This window comes from Rhipicephalus sanguineus, chromosome 3 (genome assembly GCF_013339695.2).
Source record: "Rhipicephalus sanguineus isolate Rsan-2018 chromosome 3, BIME_Rsan_1.4, whole genome shotgun sequence".
NCBI classification, from domain to species: Eukaryota; Metazoa; Arthropoda; class Arachnida; order Ixodida; family Ixodidae; genus Rhipicephalus; species Rhipicephalus sanguineus.
The window spans coordinates 224,267,898-224,292,168 of record NC_051178.1 but is presented as its reverse complement, the minus strand read 5'-3'; the positions used below and the strand labels follow the sequence as shown (position 1 = coordinate 224,292,168).

The window sequence follows — 24,271 nt, the reverse complement described above, 5'->3', positions numbered from 1 at the left end:
TCTACGCCGCACCGTAAGTGCCGGCAGCGTGAGCGACGAAACCGCTACACGGTTTTATTCCTTTCAAGCAGGTCTTCTCGGCGACATCGAGGGCAGGAAAGTGCAAACGAACATTACAGACTTTTTCGGCCGCAAGTAGTTGTGTGTTCATTTTCTTATTCTGCTTAGCTTGTTATGGCTTATACGAATTCGGGATGATATGAATATTTCACATGCTCCCGACAAATTAGTATCATCGAGATTCTACTGTACAAGATGAGGACTACGTTGCAGACGTCATGCAGACCACGAGCCAAAGCGACAGCAATAAGGAAACTGACGATGGCCCGTTGCCTACATCCTCCAAAGTGATTAGTGCACTTGCGGTGGTCCGGTGCTATTGCTTGAATATGGAAGATTGCGGCCTCAGCTGCTCAGACTCGTTAAGGGGGGACGCGGCTTTCATATCGCGCAAAATGGCAAAAAAATCAATTTTTTGAAAATCACAATACGCAGTGCTCAGCCGCGGCGACGAAAAACCGGCGCACGTAATGTACTTGGTCTCTCATTTTGCGGCGCCGACGCGTGAAATTGCTAGCCACTGCTCGGAGCGGTCGATGTGCTGCCGATGCGTAAAGTGCCCATCCGCACTTTCGAGTAGGCAGCGGACGATGCGATTTGTTGCTTGCGACGAAGCACAGTGCGGCTTGTCCGCTAGCGCGATGTCCGTGCCCGCAAAGTTCGGATTCGTCTCGTAAACCAGCGCCGTAAGCGGAGTTAGGCCTAGCCACGACTCCGAGCAGTAAGCTCGGTCGCGGTGTGTGTGGCCATGGTGCCCGATGTTTCAAAGCACGTCATGTTCGATCGCGAGTACAAAGAGTAGTCCCACGAAGTTCTTCGTCACGAAGGACGAAGTGCTGACGAGCTGAGCTACCCGAGAAGCGCATCTGCGATGTTCGCGACGAGCGTGGCACGCTACCGTCTATCGTACACTGATGACGACGCTTCCGCTTGCAGCTGTCAAACTACAGGGTAATCATATTCTAAATTATTGTCGACCCGTGTACAACTGTCCTCTCGAAGCAAGCATCGGACCAATGGTGAGGCGTGCTGGAGCAACATGGCGGACGTGACCAATCGGACGCCTCGAAACGACCTTCAGAGATTTGCTTTTTGTGCGCTTGTTTTTAAAGGGAGGAGCCAGCTGAGGCGGGGAATTTGAAAAGGAAGAAATGCCCTTTACGATGAGCTCAAAATGGCGGCGCCCGGTTGTACTGTTGCGGAGCAAGAATTTTTTGAAAAGCACTGTTTTTTTGCGATCTCCACAATAATTTTCGACACCTCAGCCCGCACAACTAATTTTTTAAAGCACTTTTAGGTGGTTTTCAGTGAAGATATTTTGAAATCGATTTTTGCCATTTTGCGCGATACGAAAGGCACGTCCCCCCTTAAGACGACGTGGAGGCGTGCGTGCTGACGCAGGCAGCGAAGTCGTTAAAACAGAAGAAAATCCAGGACTACTTTGTTCCAAAGTAGGGCACACAAGTAAGCCACCATATTAATGAAGTACTTTTCTTATTGGTATGTACCTTTGTGTCATCAAATCCTATAGCTGGCCTATATCTACCGTATTTTCCCGGTGTATAAGTCGCACCTTTGTATAAGACGCACCCCCTACTTTTTACGACTTTTGAAAGAAAAAATCATATATAAGACGCACCTTTGTATAAGACGCATCTATTTTTAACTCAGTCGACATGATAAAACACAATGACCCACGCAGGGTACATTGATTGCGAAATGCGTAGTCACGCACGGCACTGAATATCTGTAAGCAGCAGTTTTATTAAGGCGCAGAAAACCACTATTTAGTCTACTGGATTTGAAGCCACATCCTCCGGCGCACTGTCAAAAGTTCTTCCGCCTTGGTTGGCAGCATCGCTGGGTTGCCGTCGTCAGCCTCTGAGTAACTTTTACGCAGCATTGTAAGCACCTTGAAGCACATCGTTGGCACTGCCTGTACTATGGTGGCTACCATACCTTTAGGGCATTACCAGACTTGGCGAGAACACATAAACAACGAACGCGCCGCACGGTTATCACACGATCGTCGGATACCACCTACACACGCATACAAAACGTAAATGGCGACCGGAAGCCGGAAGCTGCGACTACTGCTGGACTGCAGCGACGTCTCACACGAAAACTGATGATGATAATAATGAAGTGGTACTTTCGCTTTTGTAACTGATATTGTGGGCGCTACAACGTTACAATGGACCGTTGTGGTGCTCTTTTTTATTTATTGCCTCAGGTCTGTGGGTTTAATTCTTCGTTTAAGAACAAACAATTCAAACAGTACAATGGGGCACGCGACAGTGGTGACTTTTATTGCGGCCGTAATCTCCGTGGTCGCCGCGCTGCTTGAACAGCAAGTAGCTGACATCTAAGGTCGCAGCCGCTTCATTGTTAAAACAAAATTAGATATATTTTTACGAATGCTCTCAAGCTCTGTTTATCGTACTCATAAATTAAATACAAACAAATTGGTCTCGCAGAAGTGACTTTTTGCGTATATAAGACGCACCGTTGTATAAGACGCACCAGCGAAAATCTAGGAAAAAAGGTGCGTCTTATAGACCGGAAAATACGGTAATTATGCCATATGTCGAACTAATAAACTTTTTTTTGCGAGTTCGACATACCCGGGTTCGACTGTAGCTGACCGCAGTCAGCAGGATGCGGCTACACTACAAGGATCCCAAAACTGAGAATGCACCTCAAAACACACGTAAACACAACACCAAATCACGCGCACAGCCGCGGACAGAATGCTGTGTCGCCCCAACCACGCCATGCTGACCAAGCAAGAAGGAACAGCAGCGCCACGAGATGCGACAATTGGTGGCCGGTCCATGCAGTCACAGGAGTTTAGAAATTGAACCTAATGTAGTAACGGCGCCGCCCACACTACAGCCATCAAATGTGGATTTAGCAGAGGCGTTAACAGTGATGGCTAAACACCAGCTGAAATATAGGCAGGCTTGGTCGCGCGTAAGCGTGCGTGCGTGTGTGTGTGTGTGTGTGTGTGTGTGTGTGTGCAGACGCACGTTGGCAAGTTTTTCTGGTTAATTCTTTTTCTCGGACTCTCGATTACTCGGACTTTTCGGTAGTTCCCGCAGTCTCTCAATAAACAGTCAGCGACTGTATTTGAGAGACTTGGCAGGTACGTGTCGGGCATTAATCGCGCAGTAAAATTTTGTCTAATACAGTGCAGACCACTTACAGTAGACTCCCGTTAAGACGAACTCGAAGGGACCGCGGTCATCTGTTCGTATTATCAGGAGTTCGGCTTATCAGAACTGCCCCAAAAAGAGACATGCTAACATGCCAAGCGCATCCAAATATGTTACTTGAAACACTGAATGGAGCAGACTTACAATGTGGGGCAAAAAGACAAGAAAAAGCATTTATTTGGCTCATCTAGATAAAGACTATGCCTTTAAGCAGAGTATTTACACGAATCTTGCGAGCACCCGATTTCGCGTGTTCAAAAATAAAAATGCTCGTAAAGATATTTGCTACCACATTTTAATAACAAAACTAACACGCTCCTATGTTGACGATTAGAAAAAAAATTAAGAGACAAGCACAATTTTCCTTCAAAGAATGTAAAATTTATTGTCCTGGCAGTTCAGTTTTCTTCTGTGAGCCTGTTTTGCTGGCTCTAAGATCACTTCTGGATACGCCTCGGTCGCATGCTGTTGCCTTGACAAAGTCATTATACGCTGAGTTGCTTAAGGGGGGACGTGGGTCCTAAAAATGTTCCTTTATTTTTGAGTCAATATGAACCAAACTTCACTGTCTTGACCAGTTTTTTATGCTGATTTCAAATCTGTAATTAGTTTTTTAATAGCTGCACTAGTTCAAAAGATCTCGAGGTTCGAAAAAATAATTAGTGCCTGCTTCTTACGGGGCTTTTAGGCAATTTCAACCTACTAAAACCAATATGTAAGTGCATGGGCCCAATGCCCAGATCATGCTGTAGGGGGTGATGCTATTTTTATTCACTTGAGAGCACTGTGAAGGTCAGAAAACAGATGAACACTCACTGGTGGTTATTCTTTCTGATTCACTCTCATTAGCATCTTTAATTAAAATTTGTAAAATGGTGCTAGAGTAATGCAAATAGCATCACCCCCCAGATCGTTTCAATACGAGTAAAATGATACCAAATTTGTGAGTTTTACTCAGCAACAACATGGAAAAAAACCCCGTAAGGCTGAGTGCATTGAGCAAAAATATCAAACTGAGAAAAACACATTTGAAGTTTCAGACAACTGTAATTTTTGTGGAAGTGCAGCCGCAGCACTAGTGGTTATGCCATTTGATAGGTTTCTTCTTCACGAGAACAGCCATACCAAATATGTGACCATGACCTGCCAATGTACTGGCAAAATCAGCTTATAAAGCCACATAGTGCACCCAGTACCAGAGTGATAAACTCCACCTTTAGCAGTTCATAGGCCTGTACCAATTCCTTGCAAGCTAAAGAAATACAAAATTTGTCTATGAATGTGGCTTTGCAACAGGTAAATAAAATAAACAGAGAGATTAAGTCTAAAAAGCACATGGGTTATTTATTAAACCAAAAATCAGATATTATTGTCCAGCAATAGCACTTGGCTCAACAGCAGGCAAGAGCTGTACTCAGGGTCCCCTGCTGGTTTGTGTCATTTTGAAAGTCTGTGCTTGGTGTCACTACTGTATAAGTGCTCCTTTTGCAACTTCCAATGTCAGTTTTTAACCTTCTCAAGGCTGTGGAGCACAAATCAATTTCCCAAAGTGTAACACGGCGTCTCTGCAATTCCGGTGTTGCTCTGTCAGGTCGTGGTTGAAGCGACTACCGTTGCACCCTTGTCGACAGTATTGGTGGCCCTAATTTAATGCATTTCACTTCAAATGATATTAATTATCTTAGCACCACTATCGCCAGCTACCTTCTACGAGAAACGCTTCTCGCGCGAGTCGCACCTATGATAATGAAGCACAGGCTTTGAAAGCAGCCTATACCCTCTGCCTTGAAAAAAGTCACTGCTTGAGCTGAACTCTGAACAAAGCACAAGCCCGGAGAACGTTTTTATCACGGATAAGTCCGCGCGGATAAATTCTGTGCCATTTTCCTTGCCGCCGTTCACCAACATCCAACGGCTTGAACTTCCGCTGCTTCGTTGCGCGCTGGAATGCCAAGCACTCCTCCCCTCGCCATATTTCCCGCACACTCGGCAGTCCCGCATAGTATGCCATACGAATGCGGTTTCCAATGACACTGAAGCGTTGCCTAATGATCCGATGGCTGCAGCTTGACCAAGGGGAACCAGGCGGTTCTCGTAGACTCCACACTCCTCCGGTAGCGACAAGCAGTTTCGACATCGCGCCCTCCTACGCTTGGCGCGTCTTCTTTACACGAGAATCTCCGGATGTGCCAGCACAAAATAAGGTAACTGTGTGTCGGTGGGCCGCACGAACGCGAGCGTAAGCAGAGGAAGATGACACTTGTAACAACACACAAGCACACGACACCGGCAACACGGCAGCCGTGAGCGCAGAACAAAAATACAAAAACAAAATGGCCGCCTCGGGTTGCGCCAGCCAATGGGAGGCGCCAGAGAAGGGGCTCGCCTCTCTCGCGCGCGCGCTCTGGCCAATGAGCGTTCTACAACCACCCTTCGGAAAAGCGCCGATAGCGGCCGTTCTGTTACAGTGTACTAGAAGGGGAAGTGTGCCGTGCGCGGCGCGTTACAATGGAGGTGAGGGGGCCCTCGCAGCGATGAAGCAGCTTTGGTACAGCTTGGGGACGCTAGGGGCGCTGCGAGCCAGAGGAGCGTGTGTGTTAGCACGTGTTGCATTGCCAGTTTGTGCTGTTTACGCGGGACCAGTGCTTCGTCGCCCGTACTTCTCGCCGCATTGTGCTGTAGTTGAGTGAAGAAGTGGCGGTGGTGTCTGCGCTTGTCTACGGGAATGAAAAAAAAAAATGACGGCCTACGGGTTACCATTCGCTCAACTCTGGATATTGCAGAGTACCTTAGCTCACAGTGCAGTTTCCGTTATCTTCTAACCTGTAGGCTGAGTCAGGACAAGTTGGAAAACTTGTTTGGGATTGTGCGACAATGCAACGGCTGCAACGATCACCCGACACCTACCCAATTTTTGGTCACTGTGAATGCACTGGCCTTTTACGGTGTAGCACAGCCACCAAAAACAGGAAACTGCAGTCCTGAAGTGATCAATTCACTAGTTGGCCACTGCAATACCAGGTCAAGCCAGGATAAGCCAAACCCCATAAATGCACTTGACTGCCTTGTTGATGATGGGAAGCTCGATGACGTTGAAGCTGTTTTGGATTTTCTTCCACCTGAAGATCATAGCAGGTGTGTCACTCACCACAGCTCAAGCCGCCTAATACATTATGTTGCAGGCTATGTTGCTAGGAAAGTTGCCAGAAAAACTGCTTGTAGTACATGTAATGGGCTCTTGACAGTGAGCAAAGAGCAGGGCCATTCAAATACCAATAATGACTTCATTACACATTGTGATTATGGCGGTCTGCTATACTCATCTTCTGGGCTTTCCGGTCTTGTGAGCGCTTTAGAAGAGTCGTTTACCGTTTTCTTCAGTTCAAAGAAAATGAACGCAGAAAGCATGCAAGACTTTGCCATGTTCCTCCAAAGTGTTGACCTGCCAAAGCCAGGGTGTGACACACATCACAAAGAGCTGACACTAAGTATAGCGAAATTTTATGTACTTCTTCGTTTTCGATTCTATGCTAAGTTATTGAACAAGGAGCGCAGCTCTAAGAGACAACAGGCGAAACACCTGAAGCTGAGGCGATGTAATTGAGCTGCTTTCTTGACAGGTGGGGTTAGTAGTAACTGATAATTTCTGGGTTTCTACGTGGGAAACCACGATATTATTCTTTCGATAAGTTTGTGTCTCGTGAAGATATTTTGGTTTAATCGAAAGGAACAGCTGGGCTGAAAAAATTTTTGAATTAGAAATAAAGTTCAGAATTATGTTTGTCGGTGTCTTTCCTTGCGCGCGACCAGTCGCAAAAGTAGAAGCAACACGCAGATGCATCCGCATGAAGCTTCCCAACTGTTTAGCATGCAAAGCAATATAAAAGATATAAAACATGCATTACCGAACACAGTCATATGCATTAAATAGGGATGTTTAAGCTCTATGAGTTAATGCGTTAAAATTCATCCAATACCACTTGAAGGTATGTCACTACTTGATAGTATTCCTGAATTAAAAAAAAAAAGACAGGCTCGACTGGCGAGAACAAATTGTAATCGGGTGCTTTTTGTACACGCTCGTTTTAGCGAGAAAACTGCTGCCGCCTGTGTGGAAGGGCTAGATTTCCTGATGAGGTGGCTTTGCAGTGGTTATTAATCGCATAAACAGCCGCACTTGCGCGGCGACAACTCTGAACGATACAAAAAACAGCCACGCAAACCACTCGCAGAGGTATCACCGCGGCGAGCGTAGCGCTCCTGTGGCCAGTAGCGCCCTCTGGTGGCGCGCGGAGCGGTCATCGCAAGAAGGACCCTCTTTCCGGCGCCGCACGACACACTTCCCCTTCTAGTACACTGTAGTTCTGTTGCAGCGACGCCATTTTGAAACGCCGCAAAATGTACACAAAGAAAACAGCTTCAAAACAAGCCAAAGATGGCGGCGATCAGCCAGCTGCTGCGCCCGCGGCGCGCGCGGGAAGTTTGAACAAATTTTGCCTGTTGAGATGCATTTTGCGGCTCCCGTGGCGTCTTAAAAATAAGTTTTAAACCATTTCCCGGGCGAAATCGGCGACGAAAAAGACACGACGCAGCTATATTCACTGTGCAAAATAAGCCTTCCTTTGTCATGCGCTTCCATGACCGGCGGCGGCGAGGCTCCGCGGCCGCTTGCCGGCAGCGCGTTCCGCATGGAACGTACGATCGCGTCCTCATCAAGTGCACTTTAAAGTAAGTTTCCTGTCGGGAGAAGCGCCGTCGTTGTCACACTTGCTACAGTTATCGCGTTTGCTACCTCGTCCGCAAATTGAAAAGTTTTGCGGCTTCATGATGAGAGCTTCCGCCTTTTCTGCCAGCGCGCGGACTTAAGGGGGGAGGTGGCGATCGAAAAAAACTTTTTTGTTTGTTGACCTAGAGTAATGAAATTTGGCAGGCATACTGAAGAGTGTCTCGAATAGCTACATATGAAGTTTCATTGCGATATCTCTAGTAGTTTTCAAATTACACTATGTTACATAATCTGATGACATAGTCTGCTAGTGAAAAGCCTAGCATTGTAACAAAGCATGCCAGGAAGGTCCAAGTGGTTTTAATCTTTACTCAAAAGAACACTACACAGGATGACATTACCAAAAATTGTCTATTCCTTTTAGTTTTTTTACAAATAACATCCCCATCAGCTTCATGTATTGCATCAGAACTTCTCATGCACTAATTATCACATACAAAAAAAACTAGGCCCTAAGCAAGGTAAAGAATAATGTCATCCTGTCAACAGGACTTCAAGGATTAAAAAAAAATAAACAGCATCAAAATCGGTCCAGTCACTGCCACGCTATGCTTTTCACAAGCAACACTAAGTGCCCAAAACACACTTCAGAGAAAATGGCTTTCAAAGTTTTTATAGCACTTCACCTTCATCAAAATGCACCAGAACAGTAGTCTTTGGTGTCCATGCCTGCAGGTGGCCTTTTGGTCCTCTGCTTCTTCATCTGGTGCATGTTTGATGATTTTTTAGCACGCTGGCTGTCCTTTTCTGCAGCCCTCTGGAGGGCAACAGCCCCAGGTTTTACACCTAGTGCAGTGCAAATCTCGGTGTAAGCTCGCAAGCTGCCCGCATTGTACTTTGCAACTGCTTCGTGCACTGCTGCTTCCACAGTGAAGAGGGAGGCATGCTGTTGCTTGGATATCAATGACCAAATCACTGAGTGGAGGCTCTCAGCAGCATTTTGAGTCTTGTTGCCGCTACATCGAGCCAGCAGTTGAGGGTCGGAAAGGCGCTGGTAGATGGGCCGCAGTGCTTCTATAACCTTGCTGGGAAGGTTGTACTTGTGTGGAGGTGGTGACTTTCCTTCTGCTTCTGCTGAACGGTGCCTGCACCAGCTGAGGGCACCAGGAGGACACAGCTGATGATGGGGCTCGGCATCGGTGGAGGAAATGTGGTGGAATGTTGCCATCACCGCCCTTTGCATATCTTGCACATCTGTGTTGCTTCGCAGGGCTAAGCCATAATAACTGGTGAGCCTCTTTATAAGATCTTGCGTAAGGCCACCTCTTCCACCAAGTGCCTCTCCCTTTTTTGCTTTGCTCACAAGAGAGCGGAGTGCACTGCCCATCCTTTTCTGCACATGATTCACACAGTCCTCCTTAGTGAGTGGTATGAATCCATATGTCTTATCATTGCACAGGGCTACGTAGGTGCGGCTGTCTCCATCACAAATTACGTTTGTGTACCTGAGGTCATTCTTGCTGATGGAGCGCCCAAAAAGCTGCAGGGCAGCTTCAACTTCCATGCGCCCTGCGCCTACATCGATGTTTTTTTGGCACTCGTGTGCCTTCCTCCATTCTTCATATGTAGGGTGGCTTTCAGGTGGCCCTAGCGTACACCCAAGGCAGAAATTGGATAAGACTGTGCAGTCAATCACCAAACCCGTGTAAAACTCAATTACACAGCCTACACCAATGTGCGAGCTGTGCCCACGAGTTAGCCATGTGCCATCATACACCACTGTAATGTTTTTCGTGAAGTTCACTTCCATTTCTTCATATGTGTTCTTGACAGCCTGTACAGCATCTGTCAAAACAGTTTGTGCAGCCACTTCAGCAGCTGGCTTTATCACGTTCCTCAAGTGGCGTTGATAAGTCTTTTGGTGCAGTCCTCTGTGCGACACATTCATCACTGCCCAGAAGTCATTTATAGCAGTAGGTCCTTTTCCAATGCTCCTGATTGCCTGCACTGATCTGAAATTTACATCGAAGACTCTCGCACCTTCTTTTCTCGAAGACGACCAGTGAGAGCTGGCCGTGCCGCAAGAACGACATCTGAGCACCATTTTCACGGCAAGTCCTAGCCTTGTGTCCCGGTCCACAGCGAGGTCTTGCTCATGGCAAATTGGGCAGAGCGTTTTCCCAATCATCACGTTCAGAGCGGCGATCTGGAAAAGCACGTATTCTTCATCTTCTGGCGCAGTCATCGTTTCGCGTTCCTGAGACGCGGTCAGTGTGAATTTCCGCTCAGTTGCCGACATCGCGCCGAGCGACTCGCGAACTGTTGCCGACTGCGCCTCTGCCGTTTGCGCGGACAAAAAGCTTGGCTGAATATGCCCTTGAATGGTACGACGCTCAGCCGAGCAAAGTCTCGTTATCACTCCGTTGATTGCCGGCGTCTGCCGACGCGCCTGTCATTTCCGCATCGATCATTTCACCGTCATGTTGAACAGCCCGATCTCGGTTAGGCGAGCGTGCAGCCTCACGTTGATGCACGTTAACATCGATAAGCATGCTTTCTGTTGATGACTCTGACACGCACCTGCGTCGCACCACCTCTGCGTTGTCCGCTGGGTTGCGATAGCTTGTTGACGGCTGAGGATCCAGGGTGACTTCGTTATCGCCGACTGACTGCCGACTTGGGGGTTTCCGCGAATGCCGTGGAATAGGCGGTCGGCGCTTTCGTTTTCCGAAAGCGAGCGCAGTCGCGCGTTTCCTGCGAAACGCGCGATCCATCGCCACAAACCACGTGCAAAACTTTCGAAGAGCCTCCTCGGCACAAAGAGCTGCGTCGGTTGTGCGTCCGGCAACTTGCGACTGTTCAAGCACAAGGCACGGGAGAACTCGACGATCGGGGGCTGCGCAGAACTATCGTCTCGTGAAGACGGTTTGCACGACAGTGCCGAGGCCGATCGCAAAAGACGAAGAAGCACACAGAGAACGTTTGCAACGAAGGAGTCTGAGCAGACAACAAGCCGCGCGGCAGGCGCCCCGTGCGTGGGAGATGAGCACGTGGGGTGAGCACGTGAGCACGCGCACCAGCCAATAGCGACCACTTGTTTCCCCTCGTCCCGAAGGAGCGCGCGCTCCGTCCATTTGTAGCTCCGCGTTTGAAAAACGGGAAACTCTAATACCCCGCGAGCTACCCAATCGCAAGCCAGTTAGGCCTCAACCACGCCGTTGTTGTCACCGCTGATGGCGGCGAAAAAAAAAGAGCATGGTCTTGGTCACGAACAAAACGTGACCAAGATGGCGGCGCTTGGTTGAGCGGGTGAGAAACGGCGTGCGCGCGAAGTTCGGGTATTTTTGACGATCACGCGCTCCTCAGGTGCTGCCTCGGCTAGCCAAATATTTTATTTGACGTACTTCTAGCGCGAATTCGGCGCTGATATTTACAGAGGAGGTAGTTTATAGATTATACTGACCAAATATACAGTTTTCTAAAAATGGACTTTTTTGACATTTTTTTCGGTTTTCGAAGGCCGCGTCCCCCCTTAAGGGGGGACGTGGCAATGAAAATTATCTTCATTATTTATGTGGATATATTGATGAAATTTGGTACACTGATGCGATTTGCTATGCTGATATCATAAATGAAATCAATTTTAAGATATCTAATATAGTTTCCGAGTTACAACATTTGATAGACCTTTACAATCATACGCTAATAATTGGTTAATTAAACATAATTTTGGTAACATATTTGTTTACACATATTCAGCAAGGCCTACTGTATGCCGTAATGCTATTCGTTTATTTTTTTTATGTCAAAATGAGCACAGTAAAAATTTCTGAAATGTCTTATACCATGTTTTCTTACCGACAACTTTTGCAAAAACAAAATTATAAAATTTTTTACGACTTGCAGGCAAAAATGAATAGCGTTAGGGCGCTCACCAGTGTTTCAGGAGCTAAGTTTAAAAAACAGAATGATTTTAGCTTCAATAGTTATGAAGTAGCACTGGTATGACCGACAGCAACTTCACAAAAAATGGAAGCTGAGAAAACGGAGCTCAAAGTTTTGTTACACAAAAGCAGTTTCATATTAGCTATGAGCACCTAAAACCCGCCTGGGATGTAGTCCTTTGCCTTTGAGGACACATCTTCTTTTGATTTCAAGTCAGTTTTGCGCTTCTTTGGAGCAGTGTCGTGCACTTTGGTTGACTTCTTGATGCGCCGTGCATCCTTTTCAGCAGCCCGCCGCAGGGAGCATGATCCTGGAGTGTAGCCAAGTTGTGGGGTAATTTCTTGAAGTGCTTTGCCACAGCCAGCATTAAAACGGCAAACTGCATCTGCCACAGCGCTCTCAACACTTAGAAGAGAGGCAAACTGTGTTTTGGACTGGAGCGACCAAATCACATTGTTGAGCGACTCGATGGCATTCTGAGTTCTGCCTTGCTGGCATCTTTCCAGAAGTTCCCTTGCAGAAAGGCGCTTGTATATAGGCAGGAGTGCTGCCCGAACATGTGCAGGAAGCTGCAGCTTGTGTGCAGGTGCTGGTTCCCCCGAGGCTGCCGCAGCATTAAACTTGCACCATGAGCTGACTCCAGTTGGACAATGCTCATGGTGAGGCTCATCATCAGTCGATGTGATGTGGTGAAAAGTAGCCATGATAGCCTTTTCCATGGCAGGCACATCATTTGAGTTACTTTTGATGGCCCATCCATAATAGTCCGTGAGTTTTTTAATTAGGCCTTGTGTGAGGCGGCCTCTTCCACTCATGCTGAGCTCTCGGTCCTTGCTCTTGTTTTTTTCCACGAGGTTGCGCAAAGCTGTGCCCATTCTTTTCTTAATGTGATTTACACATTCTTGCTTGTGAATGGGTATGAAGCCATACACCTTATCCTCACTGAGGGCGGTAAACGTGCGGCTATCACCATCACAAAGGATGCTTGTATAGCGGAGCTGATGTTTTTGAAGTGACCGCTGAAACATAGTCTTTGCTGCAATAATTTCCATTTGCCCTGCATTCGCCTCTGTGTTTTTTTGGCAATGCGGTTTGTGTTTTCCATACCACTCCAAGTATTCACTGTCTTGAGGCTTTGGTCCAACAGTACAGCCCTGCCAGTAGTTGGAGAGAACACAGTGGTCCAGGACAAGGCCAGAGTATAACTCAATGACACAGCCAACACCGACATGGCTTGTGTGGCCCCTCGTCATCCATGTGCCATCATAAATGACGTCAATGTTCCCGGGGGCACATCCAAGGTCCTGATATATCTGGCGCACTTTCTCGGCACTTGCAGCCTCTATTGCTGTGGCTGCAGATGCAGTGGCAGGGTGACTACGCTTGCAGTGCAGCCTCCTGAATGACTTGTGGTGTAAACCCCTATGTGAAATGTCCATGTGGGAAAAAATATCATTCAGTGCAGCTTGATTTTTGCCCACAGACTGCACAACTCTCACGGCACGAACATTGATTTCAAAGGGGTTGATTTGCTGAGGGCCAGCACACCTTGGGGACGACCACTCTTTACTTATTGTACCACAGTGGTCACATATAACTTCCATTTTTGTTGCGAGCCCAAGACTAAGTCCAGTTTCAAAACGAACTGGGGCCCTACCGCACCGGTGGCAGCAAAACTCCTACAGCAGCTTATTCATCATCACCTTGTTTACAACAAAAAATGATGCCTCGGGAACAACATCATTGTCACTTTCCTCATCGTTCAGTAGCTGAAATTTCCTCTTTGTTGCCGGGGTTGCCGATAACGCGTTCAAAGTGTCCGCTCGCGCCTCTTCCCGCCGCGCAATCTCTTCATCAGTGAGAGTTGGAGCCGAAATCCTCTGTTGAATACTCGAAGCGCGAACATCTGCGGTTGTAAATGCCATGCCGTTGCTCGCAGAAGCGCGGTCACCGCTGCACGTGGGCGCGTCAACACCGCACGCGGACCCGTTAACCCGGCACGTGAACACATCAACACCACACGCGGACTCGTCGGCACTGCACAGGGACACGTCTTCAACGCCACACGCGCCGTCAACATGGCCCGCGGCCAGGCCGTGACCAGCGCAAACGGACACACTGTCGCAATCACACACGGCGGAGCTTTCCCGATCTCCCGCGGGCACCGGCTCTTCCTGCTCGGCGGGGTCAGCGGAGTTCGCTCCTGTGTCGCGTTTTCTCCCCTTATTCCATGGCTTTCGCCGTTTTCCGTACGCGTGGACCGTTCGGTACTTTGCTCCTCTGAGGCTCATCGCAAAACACACGCGCGTCGGGCTGCGGCGATCAACGCAAGAATGAACAAAGCGCGCAGCTCGCTGCTGCGCAAATGCGCGCGAAAGCCATTCAAATCATGAACAACCAATAGGAGCGCACCATGTGCCCCCACGTGACTATTGCAACCAATCGCGATGCCACTTTTGCCTTTTTTCGCTCGCTTCTCCTGGTTTTATTTTTCGTTGGAGAAATACGGCACTGCGGCTATCTTCAGCTCCCATCACTCCTCTCTACGATGATACCAAGATGGCGGCGCTCCGCCGAGCGGGAGCCGCGTAATTCGCGGCGCGGCGGCACCATCCGAAGCCCGATTTTCTCGCGGTTTTCGATGACTACATGCTGATAAAGTGCTGTTTTCTCGATTACTACAGCGTATATCATGATAATATTTCACTACGAGGTGAAGAAAGGTCGGAGGATCGCGAAAAAAAATAAATCAAAAAATCGAAAATTTTGACCAAATTCATCATTCCCATTGCCGCGTCCCCCCTTAAACGAGCTTGGCGGGCTTTTGTCGCCGTTGATCTCCTGGCCGCGAACACAAACTTCGTATCACACGCGCTGTTCTTGGGTTAGTGCTTGAGTGCGATCTTTTCGACGTCCGATCTTCATGCTGTCTTGGACAAACTGCCCGCGACAACATGCTGAACCGCATGCTAGGCCTAATCAGCGTTGGTTGCTTTTCGGTAGCGGTCGCGGGCGATAAAAGTTGCGGTTTGGTGTGGAATCAAGAAACTTTTTGCGATGGCTGCACTTGAGGGGAAGGGAATCGTATCGTTAATGAAAACGAGGGCGTGGTTGGCACATGCAACTCTCGAATGGTGGTTCCGGATTCGACTGCAATGTCTTGGACATCGCTTGCGCGCCCGTGAAATCGAACGATCGGTACCGCTCAGCATGTGAAATTTCAGTCGCGATTCGACATGGTTTCTGTATAATGAGCATACCTCGAGGTGGCCTGAAACGTAGTCGGCGAATTTCCGCGATGGCGCTTTGTTTTGTTCGCTTTTTTCCCCCGTGTTCATTTCGTTGGCAATGCGAGTCTTTGGCGGTTAATTTCTGAACATTCGGAGATTGAAGTGGTTGTAAGCGCCCCAAATCGCATATGTCGATTATCGGACACGCGAGGCTACATGCTCAACACGTTTTCACAAGTGCAGCCTTAGAAGAAGGTTGTTTTGGTTATAGTACGGTACCGCTTATAGTACGGATATTCGCGACTCCGGGGACTTAGGTTATAAGCGGTCTATACTGTACAAACGTTCGATGTTCTGGTACAGCAGCCGTAATGGTGACATTTCATCGCACCATGTTGCTGGATTGGATGACTGGCGTGTGCCAAGCTTGGCAGAGAATCGTCATCTGCCTGGTCCAGCGACTACACCACTGTACAGCCACCGCATATGGCAGTATGCGACAATGATGACGTGGCACTGCTGGTACCACCGGTAATTTTCTTGTCACTCAAATCACTACAGCTGAGACATTTGTCTTTATAGCCACTCACTATGGCATTGAGAAGACTGGCTACAATTGGTTTCTGGTGCAAAATACAGCAGAATCTCGATAATACAATCACGGCTCCCAAATTGCGTGGCGATAGAGGGAGATTTTCTGCGGTTCAGGCTAAGATCCTTTAGCATTTAGCATTTTCACCCACAAAGTTTGATACGAATATACCGCTGCCCCGCAATATGAACAGGTGCTGTCGGCGTGGCTGCACAAGCCAGTTATCACGCCAAGCCACAAGGAAGTCTAGCACAAGCATGCACGTAGCGCTACCAGTTTGGCTGGTTGTCAGCATGGCCATCTGCGCGTCATGACCTCCGAGAGTGTGTGCGCAAATCTTGGAGGCCCTAATCAACTTCCATGTGCCTTCTCTTTTAGATTACAGATGGCACTGACAGAGTGTTTTCTTCTTTCCCCCTTTGCAAACAACTGCGCATGCTGCTGCGCTTGAGGCTATGTTCTGTGTTTACATCCGCTTGCCGAATCGTAACAAATCATGTCTCGAAATCTGACATCCATGAAAGGTGGACGAGGATCAAAGAAGTGGACAGACTTTACGAAGGATCTAGGCCACGCAGCATCAACATGCACAACGGCTGTTAGGGGAACGCACGCCTGCCGACTCAAGACTAGCATATATTGTGGGGCCCACCTCAGCGCCTTTGTCGTCCTTGAGAGGGTCAACAGTGCCATCCTCGGCCACAGCACTTTCAGAGTCCGCAGCTGCCTTTGCAGCACTGTCTGCAGCACCCTGTGATGAAGCGGTGGTTGTGGTGGTGGCCGTCATAGATGGTTTGGTCGTAGTGGTGGTGCCTGTCGCAGCTATCACAACAGGCTCTGTTGAAGGAATTGGCTTGCCCAGCTTTGTGTGCAGTTTCACCACCTGCAAATGTCCGCCAAATGGCACTAGGTCACGACAACGTCCGGGGACAAACCTTTAGGCGAAGCATGAAAAATGCCACTGACGTAGAATGGATGAATCTCAGCCTGGTACAGAAATGCTTCGCGAATTTTCTGCATAGCATGCTACTGGACAGTATGGGCTGCTGACAAAATCAGGAAGTGGCATTCACTACTGCTATGCATCAGTTTGCAGCCACTTCAATGAAAAACCGAGACATGCGCTGCAACGCTGTTCTTCGAATCACATAACAGCTTCCTGTAAGCCCTGCTGATACGTAGGAAGCATTTGTCTTCCAGCTGCGTTAATTAATGCATGTTAATGAAGTAAACCCTTGTTTGTTTCTTTTATTGGTAAACTCTGCCATTTTCCTTCTAAAACTGAAACTTGAGTTTATGAAGACTTTACAGTAATCCTGAGGAGCCAGAGAAAGAAGGCACAAGTCACAGTATAATGTCAGAGCAATAGATGGTACAATTGAACTACCACAAACTTCAACAGCCATCTTGCAGACATTGCCATTCAACTAATAAATGCTTGCGAGAAGTGGATGTGCTAAAAAAAATTTCCCACCTCTGCCAGTGAACAATCAACACCACTCTTGCAAGCGACGTTATTACTGGTATCGAAATGAGGGTGCATGAAATTATGAAAGTGCTCTTCAAACACTCGCATTGAACCCCACAACACAATCATTGCATTAGAGCTGGCAATAGATTGAGGCCACTTTTTATCCACCTTTCCCATCCTCAGGCTTCATTAATATTGCCTTTGCACCACCATGTAGTACAACTGATTCCCCTGCCTGGTTCAATTTCGCTGCTAGTATACAGAATGCTTTATATTTTTCACTAATCCCTGAACTGTATATCTAACGCAGAATATGCAAGACAAATGAATGTGCAAAAACACTAACTACAAAAGCAGCACTTAGAATGGCCATACACATTGTTCAGACAAGAGATGCCCTTTTAATACAAATTAAAATGGTTTAGTACCAAAATATCCCAGAACAATTTTAATAATCCAGAAAAAATATACTGAGTAATCCAATCATTTGGCTTTTGATTCAAGTCAAGAACATAGTTTAAGACAAAGATCCAGCAGAAAAAAGAAAATTCCAAAGCAAGGAACTTAAATGTTGCAAGGTACAAATACTAACACTTTTCCAAGCAAATACAGTCGACGTCCGATTTCCCGGACGCCCGAAATTCCGGACATGCCTGATTTCCCGGACTCATCTGTGGCACCGTCAAGTTCCCCGTAGAGTCAATGTATTAAAAAGTCCGAAATTCCGGACGCTTATAGCCTTCGCCATCCGATTTCCCGGACTTTTTACTGTTAACCGCCGACCCAAAGTCACCACCGACGCCGCCATTTTGGTTGTTTTCATTTTCATATCCTTGAACCCTTGCACCCACTTGAAGTTGAACCCAAACTCTATGCCCACCGTACCAACACCACCGTACTCGCATCGCAGGTGTGGCCAGCAGCATAGAGTTTCGCCAGCAGCACCGCCGCACCGCGCCGCGGCTGCTGTAACCTCGAAACCGCACGTGTCAATCCGTTGCCAGCCGTAGCTTAGCCAAGCCAAACCTCACTGTGTTCGTTCACGTGTTGTTTTGTCAGCTGTGCCAGCTCTGCGGTCGTGTCTGCGGTTGATCGTTTGCTGCTGCGCGCTACCTTCAGTGATCACGTTTCCCGACCTTCAGCATCCACCGAGTTCCTAGCTATTTCGTGCTGCGCTTTTCGTCGAGCGGATTCGCCGTTTACAGCAGTGGCACCGACTGCTCCTTCGTCTTCGTCCGCGCCTTCGAAGCGCACAAAGCCACCTCGTAGGCTCACGATGACGAACTGCCATCCGCGGACGTTGCCTTCGACGATTTGCGCGCTGGCGGCGTGTTGATTCCAGCCGAGATAACCCTTGAGGGCTTCGCCGACGCTGACAAAGACCTCGAGCTATGTGCGGAGTTGACCGATGACGAAATCATTCATCAAGTTACGGAGGATTCCGACGACTCCGACACCGAGAACGAAGAGCCAGCTCCTACACAGCCAACGAGCTCGGAGTTGACGCGAGCACTGATGACACTGTCATTGGTGTACAGCGGCAACATGACGTTGACTGAAATTGAGGCAGACATAATCGCGGCAAGCGGACCGTGCAAAAGAAAATAAGCGACTTCTTTGTGCCCAAGTGCTGACCTATGAGGTAGTGCCGGCCACGTCATATTTTTTTTTTTTTTTAATATAAACGGCTCTCTTCAGAGCCACCTAAACGATGCATTGGCTGAATTGCTATGGGAATCTTGTATTCCGGCTGTGACCCTCTCCGTCAGCGAAAAATACCTACCAAAAAGGTGCGTTTTCACGTGCATTCGTTTTTCCGGACTGCCCGATTTTCCGGACGTTTTCGCGGTCCCTTGAGGGTCCGGGAAATCGGACGTCGACTGTATACAGAATCTAACCCATTACCCCAGCCCTTGCCAGAAATAATCACACGACACAAACACATGTCCCACCTTTTGGTGCTTGGCACCCCGAATGTGAGCGGCATAGGCGTCCGAGCCCGTGCACGTCACATCGCAAAGCTCGCAGCGCAGAGCCGTGCCTCCCCGAGGAAGCGGTGGCGTTCCCGATGTTCCGTTGCTCTTGAGAGCGGCCTCTTTCTTCTTGTGCTTCTGGCCTTCCAAGTGTTCCTTGTAGGTCTGTGGGCCCGCACAAGATATCTTGCATACGTCGCAGTAGTGCAACTGTGGGGGCTTTGGTGGTGGCTTGGGCTTGTTGATCTTGTTCTGGAAGGGACCGGGCCGCTTGAAGGGCCCAGGGCCGCCAGAGCCCATGGCACCACCACCCCCACTGCTGGCCCCACCACCAGCGCCAACGCTGCCACTGTTCCACGACATCTTGGCTCCACCACCACCCCCACTGCTGTTCTGGTTTCCGTGGTACCCTGAGTTTTGCACACCTCCGTAGGAACTCGAGTAGCCAGAGTAAACGTACGAGGCAGCAGATGCGCCGCCCCCACTGCCTTGCTGCTGCTGTTGCTGCGATTGGCCCGTGTTGCTCTTGGGCCCCGAAGGAGGTGTCCTGTAGGCCGAGGCAAAGCTGCTCTTGGCTGTTGGTTGGGCCGCGTAGCTAGAGCTCACGCTCTCGGCTGCACCGGTGTTGGCAGCCGCGTTTCCGTACGCCGTGCTCACTTGGCCCTGGCCGTAGTAGCCCCCCTGGCTGCTCTTCTCATATGATGCCTGCAAGCAGGGAAGAGATCACGTCAGGGGATATGGAACAAAAAACATTACATGTGATTGGTCACTGCTGTTCAGTACACGAGATAGACACAACAAGCATTTGAATATCAAGCATGGTAGTGCCATAGCCATGCTACATCAAAGTCAATTTCTTGTTTTGCCCAGCTCAAATAACATCTGGAAACTAGGAAGTAAATGGTTGCAGGTTTCCACAATCCGCGCCAGACTGTGTGCATGCATATTCAGCAAAGAACAAACCTCAAAGTGAATGCAAAAAACATCCGAAGGCTAAGCCGGAAACCACACGTTTAAGGGGCCCTGCAATACCTTTTCAGCTTATCTTAGGATGACCCCCCTTTCGGAGTTGCAATTCTCCTGCCACAAAACATTTGCGGCCATTAATTGAATGACTGGTAGTTATCGCAGACTCCTGTGCACTTTTCCTCCTGTTTTGTCCTAATGAGTGCACTAGAATTTACCTGGGGGGGGGGGGGGGGGGAACCCTTTTTCCTTCTTTAAAGGGACACTAAAGAGCAAAACGATTTTTCTCGCATTAGTAAAGTAGTCTTCCACGATACCAAAAACACCACGCTTGCTGCGAGAAGACTCTTAATAAGCGAGAAAACGCGCAAAAAGAAAGTACAGGTGGCGACGCCACCTTGGAATTCCTGCACCATTGCCGTGACGTCGCATATTTTTGACGGCGTCTGCTTGGGCCTACGTAGTTCCTAATCGGCACATTGTCCTCTGAGAGGGCCTGAGACTTGACACAATGAGTTTGTCGAAATTTCGTCGAGCCAGTGGTGCCAAAATACGTTAAATGCTCGAGGTCTTTTACGTCACGAATTACAAAGTTTGGCACGAAATTTAAAAATGAAACTTTGAACTTGGTTTCCTCCTCTAATAATAAACCTATGGTGGTGAAATAAATTACACAAGAGTTCTCCGAGGACACTATCAATCTAAACCAATTCATTGTTTCTCTTTAGTGTCCCTTTAAATACGCAGCCAGCCACTTCTGGTTTCAGTTAGCTAAACACTAAGTGATGTCTGCCAATGCATCTAGCTCACGAGGCAAGGAGAAAGCCAGCGTGAACTGGCAAGCATGCTGGTGGTTATGAGGACTTCGGTAAGAGCTCGCACCATCATAACTAGCTTCGCAGGAGACTAGCAGTTTACTCTGGCACGCAACGTCTGAAACAGCATGCATGCAGTATGTCATGTGCCACTCCACGAGCATATAGGAACGAAAACTTCGATCAAGAACAGGAAGTGCAAAGATACTATTTTCAGAGTTTAGAAGATAGATACAAATATATATTTTTTGTATATCAATCTTGGAACAACCAGATGTATAAATGATGACGCTTTCCCTATCGTGAAATCAGTCAATGTCCACTTGAGTCCCACCTGGCATGCAGTTTGCAATTTTTACGGCTTTGACACGAAATTGTAGTTACCTTCACCCAGTGCAACAATATTCAGCTCACACGTTCCTGAGAGCCTTGACTTAGATGGGCAATGTTTTGTTACTATGCTTCAGAAGGCGTTGCAGGGCCATGTTAAAGGAAATCAGGCAATAAATGGTTACACATGTGCATGAGAAATGCAGAGCGAAGAGCAGCGGCGACACTTTCCCAAGAAGAGCGCCGTAGTAACGCTAGAAGTTATGCCTCCCCATACATCGAAACCAAAACGCACGAGAGCACAAGGGCAACTGACAGCATTCTACTAAAGTTTCATGGAATACTAGAAGGTAGCCTGGCACCGTTGTCCGCGCACAGTGACTGGCACAGCAATGAAGACGGCTTTGGAATGGAGAAGCACATGCGAGTTTGAACCACCCCCTGACCCTCCTAAAACAAGTTTCTTGGAACACCCCCACATTTCCCTCTAGTATAGCTGTGCCTTTTATCAAATATGGGTTTCAGGCAGCATTAACACAGCGCCAAAAAACACACAAGCTTCATAGGGAGCATGCACCAACCTGCTGCCTTGGGGCATAGTGAAAGGCAGCGGCGGCTGCAGTTGCAGCTGCTGCTGCAGCCGCGTTGTGGGTGTCATAGGCACTGTACGTGGGAGCTGCACGAGCACCAAACTGCTGGGGAGTGGCTGCAGCAGCAGCAGCGTGCTGCATGGTGTAGCCCGTCTGGCTGGCGGCTGCTGGGTAGGTGCCGGCAGCACTGCAAGACAGCACTGAATGTCACTCAGAAGCACTTTACTAAGGCTGCAGCAAACACATGTAAGCCTATATGTGCAACTTGCTTGCAGAAGGCAAATTCCCTTGCCGACTGCTTCCTAAAACAACAGCTATTTCATCGCTACCACCACGTTAAGCACTACTATCAAGGTGAGGGGTGTGTTAGCAGCAGAACGGCATTGTGAAAACATTCTACCCCGAACAGGAATGTGGAAGGAAGGTAAATAAGGCGGCTTTACAATTCAAGGCCGCAACTTGGCCGCCAGAATTTTAATGTTGATAGTGCCCCAATAAATGTAGTGCCGACGTCAGGCACCCCCACCTGTATCCAACTAATCTATGCGAGTGTTTTGCATTCCGCCTTGCAGTGTGCACTCTGCAACGAGGAAGTGTACCTGGGATTCCATGCTAATCAGTAGTTCGGTCAGTTAACTGCCCAGCCAAAAGCAGCAGATATGGAGCAAGTTAGACGACCACACGTGTTTGCAGCATTGAATGGGCAGTCAGACATGCCCATTGATACTGTTTGAAGACAAAATGTGCAACTGGAATTTGAGTGTCAGTACATAAAGATGGAAACAATGTTATGCATCTGGACAACAGTGCCAAAGTTTAAAACATTACTTTGCACATCTTGCGTTGTAGTTTGGAAGCTCAAGTAGATGCTTGAAATAAAAGCGCAAAAAAACCTGACGGCCACGGAAAGGAAACGCACAGGACAAGCGCTGTCCTGTGTGTTTCCTTTCCGTGGCAGTCTGTTTTTTGCGCTGTTTATTTCAAGTATGCACAACCAACTAGCCCAGTCAGCTACTTTTTCAAGTAGATGCACGTAATTTATCTGGTTACGCAGTAGAAAATTTCCCGAATGAGTGCAATGCCGCAACTTTTTCGACTGTGTAGCCAAGTGCGATGGTTACTATTGGTGCCTGGCTTTTGGGAGCCATATGCAGACAGAGCGACAAATAGCACATCAAGAAAACGACCTGTGGCAATGTTGGACCATGTCGCCTGCAAGTATTCACACACTAGTACACAGGGCCAATAAGTTGTAACCATTCTGACTACAAGTTGCACGGCCATGCCCTTTAACAGCGAAGCTGTTAGGCTTTATTTCCACATAAAGAGCCACACTTGTACATTCCTCACACATTTTCTCATGTATAATATTTCTTCCACATGGTCACAGCAGAGAATTTACCGGCAACCTATGTATTAGAATCTCCCTTTTACACATTGTTCCCATAATGCTCCTGGCTGGCAAGTTGCGAATTATACCTGCGCTAGGTGTGCCAAGGAAGTACATCAATGACTTTGGCGCTGTAGACTGCTACGATGCCATTTAAGCGCTCAAAAAGGGCTCAATTCTGGCAGAGGTGCGGAAAACAGCAGACTACCATCAAGGACTTCTTTTAAGCCATAAACTAATGAATGCATGCTTCTGAGGTAGAGCTGTGTGCAATAAGTCTGTTATAATATTCAGCAGCATTATCTCCCGATTTTAACCCCATGTCCATGATATATGTTTCCCAGCTATTCTGTTTCTTTTTTTCATGGCCTGTGGAAAATGTATTAGAGGTGTTCCACTGCACCTTACGCCTGAAAAACTTTCCAACCAGTACATACAACTTTGTGAGATGTAGTGCGAAAATACATTCCCAGTTGTCATAGTTGATGCTGTAAACATTCCCTGTCCTGTGGGCATACCTGACAGTGGTGCAATTGGAACAAGACTTCATGCTGCTTTCTAATTCAAATAACGCGAATGCTTGACAATGGAACCATCACAAATATGTATCACAGCCCCTGGCATGTACACTGTCGCAATTAAGAAATGTTAGCAATAAAAATCTTCCCCTCTTTGCAAGAAAGACCCCGCCATTTTGGAATGTTTCATGGTCATGCAGAATATGCTTGGAATCAAGAACAAAACATCCCATGGAAGTGCCACTGTGTACATGTCTGAATTTTTCTATATGGGTGCTCTGAGGAACTGCTGCAGAAATGAAAAGCGATAATGCTGCAGCTACAACGCTTCAAATGAAAAGTAGGTGGCTCCTATGCATGCGATTACCAATGCTCAGTTAAACACTGCACTTCTAACCAAACAAAATATGCAAAAACTGGCTATTCTGCGAAGTGCTGGAGGAAATGCTC

General features: G+C 47.9%; 1 protein-coding gene across 3 annotated transcripts in view; it reads right to left on the bottom strand.

Moving 5' to 3' along the window:
- The window catches only part of LOC119388344 (zinc finger RNA-binding protein), an 87,150-nt gene that overhangs the window by 61,270 nt on the left and 1,609 nt on the right, over positions 1-24,271 (bottom strand). For 2 of the 3 annotated variants that reach the window (XM_037656050.2, XM_037656052.2), the window contains exons 2-4: positions 21,905-22,100; positions 19,192-19,917; positions 16,421-16,651 (exon numbers count right to left, since the gene is read on the bottom strand). In XM_037656050.2, the coding sequence (XP_037511978.1) occupies positions 16,421-16,651; positions 19,192-19,917; positions 21,905-22,100 (1,153 nt within the window). The remainder of the gene's footprint in view (positions 1-16,420; positions 16,652-19,191; positions 19,918-21,904; positions 22,101-24,271) is intronic. The other variant, XM_049413913.1, reaches the window with a different exon arrangement.